Raw genomic sequence first — 12,694 nt, forward strand, 5'->3', positions numbered from 1 at the left:
GAACTGTCTGCAAAAATATTGGGACTCCCAGTCCCACACGGCCCCGACATCTTGCTGTTCTCTCACTCCAACATTCCCCTGGCAAAGTACAAAAAATCTCTCTTGAAACATCTAAATAATGCTGCGAGATCGGTCATTCCAGTATATTGGTGCTCCATTGACCCACCAACAATATGGGAGTGGTTCCAGCGTATAGATTTTTATATGTGTATGGAAGACATCTTCTTTGCAGAAACATTCAGATCATACTTCCACTTGGTTTACTTGGTTTAGTTGGTTGGAATTTAAGACTTCCAGGACCTATGCCGGTTTTACACACTAGAATCACATTATCTTATTACCCTTGCCAAGTGACTCTCCTTCAGAACCTGAAATTACTGCCAACCCACCCCTTCCTCCCCCTCTCTACCCTTGTCTTCCCCGTTCCATTTATTGTCTGAGCTGGATGACTCGACGGCTCTACCTGGTGCAGATGGTAGTAGGTGGCTTTGGGGGGAGGGGTGGAAGCTGTACGCCGGCCAATTGGGTGCTCCGATGCGGCAGATGAATGAGCCGGATGATCTCTCCCCCAAGCTCTCCGTGGAGGGAGTACTGGTGGTGGGAGGAGCAGCCAGCTACCGCCAGAGCCACGCACGCACAAGGCGCTTGCGCACCCCATGACAATGGAACCTGCTGACAGTCCCCGCCACCTTCCCCGCCGTCACAGCTGGTCCCCCTTGCCGCCTGACCCCCCCCCCAAAAAAAAACCAACTGAGCAGCGTCTCCCTGAAGCGGAGACGGGCAGGGAGATGCTGCCCAGCCACCGTGATACTGGGACACGCGTGCGCGTGAGACGCGTTTCATTTCCCAGGCAACCGCGGAAACGTTTTCAAGGGTTTTGAAAAAGTTTCCGGTTGTCTGGGAAACGAAACGCATTGACGTCACTTCCGCCCTTACGTGGAGAACGTGTGTGGACATCATCTTCCCCCATGCCAGTCTGCCGCACTCGCCCTTTTCAAGCCACTGGAGCTAAGCAGCACACTACTCCGATTCACGGAGCGCTTGGGGGAGAGATCATCCGGCTCATTCATCTCCCGCATACCCCCTCTCCATCGGAGCACAGCCCCCCTCCCCCCAAAGCCACCTACTACCATCTGCACCGGGTAGAGCCGTTGAGTCATCCGGCTCCCTGGCCCCTCCGGATTCTCATACCAAAACAAGGAGGGTGAGCATATTCAAAAGGTGTATATATATTTGTACCTGGTCAGCTGAACTTGTGCGTGCATAACCGCCAAAAGGATACATCTATATTAACAATCTTTGTGCTGTATATGTGCCTGACAGACTACAAATATGCATGACTAACTTGCTAAAACAGGCTATACCTGCACTAACAGACTGACTTTACTGTTGCTGGCAATACCGGAATTAACCCTTTACTAACCCTAACAATAACACAGTTCTCAACAATAACCATTCTATTTTAAATTACTACCTATATGCATTATATATTAATTCAGTGAATAATACCTTGTATTGATTGTATTTTTATTGTATTTTATTCGTTTCATTATTATGCTTCTTTTTATAAATTTGAATATATAATACAGTGTGTCCAGTGTTCCTTTATTCAGCAGAACTTCCATCAGAAATAGTAGGGCCCATGACTGAAAAAACTAGGCAGGACCCCCTTCCCCCTTCTTGAACCCCCAGTATGTCTGGTGAGACCTCTGGTGTCCGCAGCCCTGGCTCAACCTCTACATTGGTTCAAGACAAATGTGAACTTTGTTTATGACTAATTATACTTGATAGACTCCAGTCCTGGGCCCTCTTTCTGTCTGGTCCTGGGACTGGAGTCCCCACAGACACCCCCCTGTCCCACCCCTAACTGTCATTTTACATGCTGTGTTTGAAAAATGGAAGATATGAGCTGATTGGTTGGCATACATTATCGCTCCAGTTTATCTCTCTTCAAGCTTTAATAAATATTCCCCTAAGCTCTTACTACTACTTGAAGTCTTGGGGCAACCAGGTATTGGGAAGCAACTCTCACTCCGGTGAAGATTTCCCAAAGCTTCGAGAGAAATAAAGTGAAGACATAGGGATAATTTTACTAAAGCAGGCATGTCCAAACTGTGGCCCTCCAGCTATTGTCAAACTACAAATCCCAGCATGCCTTGATATAGTTTTAGCATTCCCTAATAGAAAAACTGTGGCAAGGCATGATGGGACTTGTAGTTTCACAAAAGCTGGAGGGCCATAGTTTGGACATACCTGAACTAAAGCTTCTAAAAATGAAAAGAGGTTGATGTTGCCCATAGAAAGCAATCAGGTTCTGTCTATCATTTCTCTATTGCATCCTAGAAAATGATAGACAGGATCTGGTTGATTGCTATGGGCAACATCAAAATCTTTTCATTTTTAGAAGCTCATTTACTGTATTTGTAAGTGCAATGTGTTTATACAAAACTTTTTTATCCTATTGATCTGCACTATGTCGTTTCTATTTTCTCGCCTTATTATTTATAATATATATATATATATATATATATATATAGGGGAGATACTGCAATCCTGAAACCTAAAGTGTTACATCTGTATGTAATTGTTGAATACTGAACAATCTACAACATAATAACTTTCATGTCATGTTGGTTTGGTATTCTTTTAGTTATGACTACATTCACAAGGTGTAATTTTCTTGTTATATAGCTATCTTGGATGGCTATCCTTTAATTTCACTTAATAGGCTGCCAAGATTTGATAAATATTCACATTTAGCCTGGTTGTAGAGGTTCATTCCAGCAACTTCAATATCTGGCTTCACACAATGCTATGGAAAATGTTAATGTCTCTCTAGATCACGGGTGTCAGCGGCGTAACTATAGCACCACAGCCCCCGCCACCACGGGGGGGGGGGGGGGGGGCGCTGTGCATGTGGGGGCGCCGGGGGCTGCGGTGCTATAGTTACACCCCCCCAATCCCCCGCAGACTTACCTATCTCGCTGGTCCCGGCGGCTCCGTTCTTCTGCTGAGGACCACCACAAAAGGGGGGCGGCCATTTTGTGGTGGTCCTCAGCAGAAGAAGAACGGAGCCGCCGGGACCAGCGCGATAGGTAAGGCTGCAGGGGATTGGGGGGGGGGGGTGAGGGGAGTTTGCAAGGGCAGCGGGGGGCGCCCAAAACGTAGTTACGCCACTGACGGGTGTCAAACACAAGGCCCGCGGGCCAAATCCGGCCCGCCAGACCTCGTCATGTGGCCCGCGCGAGGAGATAGCACGCAGGGGCAATGTGTCCCAGCTCCTGCCTAGGCCACCTCCTCTCACCCACCCCACGCGCACTCGCTCGCTCGCCGGAGCTGCGGGGTTGGTTGCTGGGACTGGGACGTCCCACAGCTGGCGATCCGTGCTGGACTGCTGGTAGTAGCGGTAACCGTGTGTGCAAGGCGGCTGACTGAAATAGGTTAGTAGTGTATAGCTTGGGCTGGTCGCTGTACATGGGGATCTCTGTCACTGAGGGTGACATTTACACACCAGGCCATGCTCTCCTCTTGTCACTGCGTGTCTATCTTGCTAGCCCACATTAAAATGTCTTTCCCAAAATGGTGTCACCTCCTCTAGCATCCTTAAGGCAGCTCTGTACCTTCTGTCCCTGTCTACCACTGAACCCTGCACCTCAATATAATTAGTACTGGATGTGGAATCAAATTTCTGCAGCATAGCTCTGTGTTTGATGGCCCACCATTTTTGTTATCGCATTATTGTTATATGCATGTCCTGTTTCATACTGCTTTAAAGTACACCTTGTACAAGTTTTCTGTCATTTGTACTTTTGGGGGGACCGGCCCTTTGAGGGTGACCAAACTGCTGATGCGGCCCCCGATGAATTTGAGTTTGACACCCCTGCTTAGATGTTTCAAGTCCTGAGTGTAGAAGAAATGTGATATACTGTATAAAGCAAGGGTTCAATATTTGCACAAATGCTGTCACAATATATAGACAATGAGCTTGGATGAATGGATGTGGTGGGGGACTGCTCAGGGTGCTAAAATACACTGGTACAGCTGTAAACTAGCAACTTCTATAAAGTGAGGATGACCAGAAAGATACCCGTGGTATACTGTTTACTATAGCATTATGCAAATTAGGAATTGCTCATCCGGACCAACCCACTTGTGGAACATTACAGTACCAAAAAAACATTTTTCTTTTTCAATTCATACAGTTTTAGTGGTAGAGACATATAGGGCCAAATGTAATAGGGTTTGACAATCAGAAAGTGAGAGGTGGCACTCATTTACACTGAAAAAACAGGTTGAATTTGCCATGTAATTGAATGTCGCTTTGAAAAATCTCCCCAAATCTGTCACTTTCCGATTCTCACAACCTATTACATGTAAAGGGTCATTCTTATTCATTCGGTTCCTGGCGAAATCACAATGGGTAACAATGTTTTTGTTCTGCACATCCTCATGATTGCGCTTATTCTGGTCCGTTTACACGGACCAGAATCTTCGTAAGGGCATCAATTGTGGGCGTATGCGCATACTCAGAGTCATTTCTGCACATGTGCATACACCGGGTGCCTATGTCCATGGAGAACAGATTATTCGCCGGGCGCACTCACCCAAATTCGCAGCCTTGCGATTCATCCAGAAAAAAACCTGATTGCTGATGCGCATGTGTGAACGTCTTTGGCGACTTGCATAGTCACCAAGCCGTTCGCAGGGATTGGGGCGGGCCAGGGGCATGCGGTGCCAGTGATGGGTGTCTCCAATGGGAATGCCCAGCACCCCCATGAAAACTCTGGGCATTCCCATGTTGATGCGGGTGGGCCGATGTGTGCCAAGGGGCAGTGGCTGATGTCACAGGAAGTCAGCCGCCCACCCTGTCTTCATCCCAGCACATGCTTATAAAGTCAGTTTCCACTGACTTTTATTTGCGAGCCCAGGAGTAAACATTAGATGAATCAAATGATTTCTTCTGCAACACATCCCCTCACATCAGATCTTGCACAACTGTACACATCCCCTCACATCAGATCTTGCACAACTGTACACATCCCCTTGCATCAGATCTTGCATATGCCTGGAACTGCTATTTTGGTTGTTGCCCACCCCTACTGGCACCATATTCTCATGTTCAGTTTTCGATGGAGTGATTTTCAAAAAGATTATAAATCTTGCAATTAAATTTCTATTGCAATCAAACCTTAGTTACATATTAAATGCAAAAATATATGTTGCTATGGTGATAAAGAACATATAGTAAAATATATAATTTAATCTTCTGCAAAAAAAAGTTATGCATTTTCTACTTACACAAATCAAAAAGGTTATAAGTGTCAATGTCTTGAAGTGTATCTCTCCGAGATCAGATTAACTTCCAGCTGTTGACTTATTCAGAAGTCTCTATTTTCCACAGTGTAAATGCTTTCCCGTGTGCTTTACAGCAACTTTTTAATGAAGCTCTCATAAAATCTCACAAAATAAAAGATGTTCACATCTAAATATCTCTGAATAAGAAAGAATTGCTTTAGATCTGAAAGATCCATCTAGAATGAATCAGTAATATGCTTACTTTGAACCTACAGCTAGCTTAGACAGTGTGTAATAGGGTGTGATTTATGGTAATATGCAATTTTTCAGGCCAAAAAATTCTGAAATTGCATGTTTTCTGAAAATTGCACCTGTAATAATGTGCAAATTGCGGTATAATTCTCACTTTTGACCTGTCTAAGGAAATCGCATATTAAAAATCAAATCCAGATTTTTTTCTCTTAGAAAACATAAAAATCGCAAATGTAATATTGTAATTACCAAAAATGTAAAATGTAATTACCAAAAATCACAGGGAATCCCACTGACCTCCGTGCCTAGGTTCCCGCTTAGCTGAAGGCATCTTCATGGACAGAGGCGTAGGGAGGGCGGAGCCAGTGGAGCAAACACTCTGGGCAACAAGGGGGCGCAGGGCGCCGCCCCCCCTCCACAAATGAGCTGGGAGTCAGGGTCTGCCTACACCGCAGCACCTGTCATGAGAGCGGGCAGCCGCTCTTTGTTTTAAGTTGCCGCTGCCTGTATGTCTAAAGACAGCTGACAGGCACATAAGGGAGAGCTGGCCCATGTTACACTTACTGTACACCGCGCACCGAGTCCAGCAGCCCTCTCTTCCTCAGTAGAAGGACCCTTATGGGCCTGTCAGCTGTCATTAGGCATACAGGCGGCGGCACCGTAAAATAAAGAGCAGCGCCCATTTCCCCCAGCCCTCTGTACACCCTGCGCAGTGTGCTTCATATTATCATTTATTCTGGTAGCTCCTGGCTGCCGCAGCCTGTCAGAGATTATGACAGGCAGCGAACGGCTCCCGAAGGACCTCACTCTGGACACTCCTACCCATTCCTCCCTGCAATAGTCTATCTGCTGCGCCTGTCAATCTAATGAACAGGCAGCAGCACCGCCTCCCCTTACCTCTTATCTGTCTATAAGGACAGTGCAGTCCTCAACACTCTGTTCCCCTCCATCTCCTCCCCCATTCTTCCATCTCCTCCTTCTCTCCCCTGTCCTTTCTCCAACCCTCAGTCAGGACTGAAGAAGATTTAAAAAGCAAACAGGTGCAGAAGAAACAGAAAGTGTTTTATTATAAAGGTTTATTTTTTTTTTTATATTGAGACACTTTTCAAATAATGGGGTGGGTGGGGTATGTTTATGTATAGATACTGGGCCTACTAGTGTCGGCAACTGGTGTGGGCATACTGTATGTACAGGCAGCACTACTACTGTCAGCAACTGGTGTGGGCATATGTATAGGCAGCGCTACTGTCAGAAAATGGTGTAGGCCAGCGCTAATACCATCGGCAACTGCTCTGGGCATATGTAAAGGCAGCACTACTGCCATCAGAAACTGCTGTGGACATACTGCCATCAGAATCTGGTGTGGGCGTTATGTATAGGAAGCGCTACTACTGTCAGAAACTTGTGTGGGCATATTTATAGGCAGCGCTACTACCATCAGCAACTGGTGTGGGCATATGTATAGGCAGTTACAAAGGAAGTCCTGTTTTTCTGCGGTTGCTGTACTAAACACATGGAGCCTTCACCAAATAGCTCCAAGAAAGTCAAATAAGCATGCACGGAAGAGTGTCTTTCCAAAAGCGCCACCAGTAGTTGTCTTTCACCAGGAGAGAGCTAGACGGCCTTGATGAGCAGGTCTGCGGCTATTTCAAATCTCGTGCCAGTTCACGCCTGCCAATTGGATCTTGCGGTCTGGCAGCCGATCGGCAGGATGTGTGGTATAATGTGTAATGGGCATCAGGGTGTGTGATATAATGGCCAAAATTTACTAAGATGGGAGTTCTATTTCTATTGTTATGGGCAACCAATCCAATTATATCTATTATCTTCTAGAACAGGCATGTTAAACTCAAAATCCCAACTGGGCCGAATAATCAAGGTCTAAAGCCGGCCATACATCTGCAGACAGATTGTCACATTGGGCTGGTTGGAACAAATTCCTGGTAATGGATGAGAGCAAATAACAGTTGACCATTTGCTTTGAAATGCTGGAAAACTGCCAAACTGCGATTCAGATACTACCAGGTTTTTGTTCCAACCAGCCAGATCTGACAATCGATCTGTAGATGTATGGCCAACTTAAGTCTTGTGTGGGCCACAAGAAAAAAAAACTATATACAATTGTCCTATATACCCATTATCAGCACTGTACAGTCGTGTCCTCTATATTATATTATATATCAGTGTCTATTTAGCCTTCAAATTCACATACTGACACAGAAAATGAGCCCGAAATTCACATTATGACACAGAGAATAAGCCAAAATCACATTTGACACATGGAATGAGTAAAAATTCACATTCTGACACATGTAATGAGCCAAAATTCGCATTGTGACACAGAGAATGAGTAAAAATTAATATTCTGACACACAGAATGAGCCAAAATTCACATTGTGAGTTAGGGAATACGCCAAAATTCACATTCTAACACACCATAAATTACAAGCTGTGTCAAACTCATGGACCTCCAGCTGTTGTGGAATAACATGTCCCAGTATGCCCTGCCACAGTTTTAGCAATCCATTATATAGAATCTGTGGCAGGGCTTGCTGGAATGTTTAGTTCCACAACAGCTGGAGGGTCATGAGTTTGACACCATAAAAGCAAGCTATGCCCACCAACCTTACACTGAGGGTCATTGAGTGTTACCTTTTTTTTTTTACTTTTCATAGAAAACATGGGGGCCATAAAACACCCTGGTGGGATCAACAGACCGCCCAACCGACCACCCCACCATAACTGCATTAAGTATGTCTTACTTTTTACAGCGCTGCTGCCGCACTGCTTTCAGCCCCGCTGCCACTCTGCCGCAGCAAATATGCACCTCCGGGCCGCGAGTTTGAAAAAAGAAGTCCTATATACCCATTGTCAGCACTGTACAGTCGCGTCCTCTATATTATATTATATATCTGTGTCTATTTAGCCTTAAAATTCACATTCTGACACAAGGAATTAGTAAAAATTCCAATTTTTACACAGAATAAGTCGAAATTCCCATTCTGACACAGAATAAGCCGAAATTCCCATTCTGACAGAGAATAAGCCAAAATTCATATTTGACACAGGGAATGAGTAAAATTTCACATTCTGACACGGAGAATAAGCCAAAATTCACATTCTGACACAGAGAATAAGCCAAAATTTACATTGTGACATAGGGCCTTATTCTAGTTCACTCTTTCTGACAAAATCTTCTTAGATGGACAAAACCATGTGCACTGCAGGTGGGGTAGATGTTACTTGTGCAGAGAGAATTAGATTTGGGTGGGGTTGGAAGTGAGATCTATATTACAGTGTAAAAATAAAGCAGCCAGTATTTACCCTGCACAGAAACAAATTAACTCACCCAAATATAATTCTCTTTACACATTTTAGAAGGCCCTTAGGGCATGAGTAAAAATTCACATTCTGACACTGGGAATGAGCCGAAATTCACATTGTGATACAGGGAATGAGTAAAAATTCACATTCTTACACACGGAATTAGCCAAAATGCACATTCTGACACAGGGAATGTCAGCTGACACCATAAATTACAAGCTTTGTCAAATTCATGGCCCTCCAGCTGTTGTGGAACTACATGTCCCAGCATGCCCTACCATTGTAGTTCCACAACAGCTGGAGGGCCATGAGTTTGACACCACAAATGCAAGCTATGCCCATCAACCTTACTTTGAGGGTCACTGAGTGTTACCTTTTTTTTTACTTTTCATAGAAAACATGGGGGCCATAAAACATCCCGGTGGGATCAACAGACCTTGTTTCTCTCCCCCCCCAACCGACCACCCCACTATAACTGCATTAAGCATATTTAAAATGAGTCTTACTTTTTGCAGCCGCTGCCGCTCTTTCCTTCAGCTGCTGCGAATATGCAACATCGCCGCAAATATGCCTTCCCGCTTTCGCCGCTCTGACTGCCCGCCTCCACTGACTCTGCCTTCCTTTGGCGCCTGATGAAAGTGCCCTACGCCAGTGCGTGGTGATGTCACCCATGCACCAGCGCAAAGCATTACTGGGAACGGGCTTCAGAAGAAACTTCAAGCCCATCAGCAGCCCTTGTTACTGACAGCTGGTCACTATATATTTCTATTATTGACTACATGTGTTGCTTTGTCTAGTGCAGCCAGCCCATCAGCCTGTGGGCCACAAAAGTAGACATGTTCTAGAAGGTGCAAAATAAATGGATTCTAGATTCTGATTGGCTGCCCAGAGCAACATCCCGTGTGAAATAGAACTCCCATCTTAGTAAATTTTGGCAAATGTGTAATAGCCATTACGGTGTGTGGTATAATATTTAATGAGCAACACTGGGTGTGGCATAATGTGAAATGGGCATCACAGTGTGGGGCATAACATGTCATTAATGGAATGGATTTGAAGCAAAGGGTGGGGCTGTGTCTGGGTCAAGGGGTGAATACCGTTCGGGAATATCTCAACACAAAGGTGCTAACCCTACATAAATGACATACCTCCCAACATGACCCATGCCAGAAGGGACAAACACAGCAGAAGTATATTACAGAAGCTTTTGGATGACTGCCACATATTAATATGTCATTGTAGTCTAAAACTCCGCCCTTCCTGTCCCAGCACAGTTGCATTGCTATACGGAAAACTTTGAGAGTCTGCGCTGCAGTAGACAGAGGACTCGCCCATACTGAATACTGTTATACTAGTTTCAATGGACCGTGCGCTCGCCCTCTGTGCTGGAGAGCAGCAGTACCTTGAGAGGGGCCGGACCAGAGCCAGCGCTGAGGCTGCGGTGTAGGGGAGCGAGCGAGGAGGAGCTATGCTGTCTTGTTTGTTTGTATTCTGTCTAAAGTGCTGGCAGGCAGTATTTGCTGCTGCTGCTAGGAAGGATTTCCTCCACGTCCAGTGACTTCAGAGTCCGTGATTATTACAGACTGACCAGGGAGGCAGAGAGAACACAGCACAGGAGCCATGAGCAACGTGTACGATGTTATTGTCATCGGTGGAGGCATCTCAGGTTTGATCCCCTCTTCTTACTATTTATGTATTTACCCGTGTTTGTTAGTGTTAGCTTGTTGTTAGTATAAAAACAAATATAGTTTTATTATAATTTTAGAATATTGCTTGCAGAACGAAGCATGCTGTCTGTGTCATGCAACTGTCAACAAGGCAGCAGCCTGGGGAAATGTGCTGGGAAATCAGGGAAGTGTTTGCCCCCAGTCACATCTCATGAGTGGAGATTCCATCTAGACTGAGTGTATACTTCCATTAGCGGCCACTCTGGACTGCTATAATGCACTTTACAGACTTTTAGTGCAGCTGTCAAAACCAGCATCTGGCATGAATCAAAGCAGAACTCGGTATCACCAATTTGTTAATGCTACAGAACTGATTAGGGAAATGCCTTGGGGGATACTGAACTTGTTTTCCGGTGCTGAATGAATTATTATGATTTTATTATTATTCTTCTTGTAGTGCCAACTTATCATTCACATCAGTCCATGCACCAGTGGAGCTTGCAATCTAACTTGTCTTACAACATACAGACTAAACCCCATACACAGTGGTTCTCAAACTTGGTCCTCAGGACCCCACACAGGTCACCTGACAGGGGCACTCATTATTGACTGACACATTTTAAAAGATCCACAGGTGGAGCTCATTATTTAATTTGATTCTTTGAGGAGACCTGCAAAACATGCACTGTGTGGGGTCCTGAGGACAGACTTTGAGAACCACTGCGGCTGATATAACAAAATGATATTGGCCTCAGCTGCACAAATATAGCATACACATTGAGGGATATCGGTAAACAATATTGTTTAGTGATGTCATTGGTTTTATAGTCAAAATCGAACTGCACGTAAACCATGGTTGCCTACCTGACCCTCTCCTTCAGGGAGAAAATGCTCTGTTTCTGGACTTCCCTGGTAATGTATGATTGCCATCACCTGTGGGGAGCTAGGTAATGGATAAGAAAGGTGTTTTCCCACAGGTGCTGGCAATCATCATTACCAGGGAAGTCCAGGTACAGAGCATTTTCTCCCTCATGGAGAGGGTCAGGTAGGCAAGTATGACGTAAACGTTGCGTGCTCATGTGGGTCATTAACGACCCACTCGGTTGTCTGTATATGTAGTAAAATCCTGACTTTATTGTCAATTACAGCATCCTCGTGGATGTGGACACTGAGCGATATTGTTTGTAACATTGTTTAATGTTTATGCACTAAATCGTTTTATAGGGAGGTCCAGGCAGACAACATCGTATCAGTTTGCAGTTTTGTCCAATGTGTATGCAGCATCGAATGCAAAAGTGCAGATCTTAAGCAGCCCATACACGTTCCGATACGGGTGTGCGTTGTGGGCTGCAATAGCAGGGATCACATTGCATTGCATGTGCATGCAATGCAATTTGATGAAACCTAAGTACAAAAAGTATGTGCAAGCACATACTTTTTGTACTGTGCGATGAGGTGCGCGGGAGCGCGCACCTCAAAGCATACATCTGCTTAGCAGCGTGTATGGGCGGTTTAATGTAAAATTGAATGAAAAGCAAAGGCCAAATTGGGGAAATAGAAAGCAAATTAAATCAAATGTGTACACACCTTTTTACAGTTAAATTCCATTAGAGAGGCACAGGAACATAGAGTGCCTCTATGAATATTTGTAAAGCCCATTACAATTCCAGAACACACATGGTGCTCTTAGGATATATACAATTCTGCAAAGTGTCTGTTTTCCAAGGAGATTTGCAACTGTCTACTGGTGTCGTATGACTGACGCATCAGACAGGAAGCCCATACCACTACCTAATTATTATGTTACATAATCTAATTGATCTGCTTTATGTTTTGATTGGTCACTTGCTCTGCATTTGGAACCCTTGTAGCTGTATAAACTTGGTTCAATGAACTGTTATTTTTGTGTTCAACACATATTTTCATAATAGCTTCTTTCTATACACAAGTACATAGATATTGTTATATACAGTATATCACATTTTCTATCCATTAAGGGACAATTAACAATTGATCCAATGTTGTTTTTGAGAGCTCATTTCTCTCTACCTAATCCAAGAACGTTACAGAAAGCACAGAAAGGGGCCCATCCTTGGGACCAGCCAGTTCATGACATTTTGTTCAACAAATCTTTGGTTACCTGGCAACAGTACATG

General features: G+C 44.6%; 1 protein-coding gene across 1 annotated transcript in view; it reads left to right on the forward strand.

Moving 5' to 3' along the window:
• Positions 1-10,251: 10,251 nt before the first annotated feature.
• Positions 10,252-12,694, forward strand: part of LOC146059944 (amine oxidase [flavin-containing] A-like) — a 94,642-nt gene continuing 92,199 nt past the window's right edge. Inside the window, exon 1 of the mRNA XM_083172662.1 lies at positions 10,252-10,537. Coding sequence (XP_083028788.1) covers positions 10,492-10,537 — 46 coding nt within the window. The 5' untranslated portion in view covers positions 10,252-10,491. The remainder of the gene's footprint in view (positions 10,538-12,694) is intronic.

Source organism: Crinia signifera, chromosome 2 (assembly GCF_055691185.1).
Source record: "Crinia signifera chromosome 2, ASM5569118v1, whole genome shotgun sequence".
Classification (NCBI taxonomy): domain Eukaryota; kingdom Metazoa; phylum Chordata; class Amphibia; order Anura; family Myobatrachidae; genus Crinia; species Crinia signifera.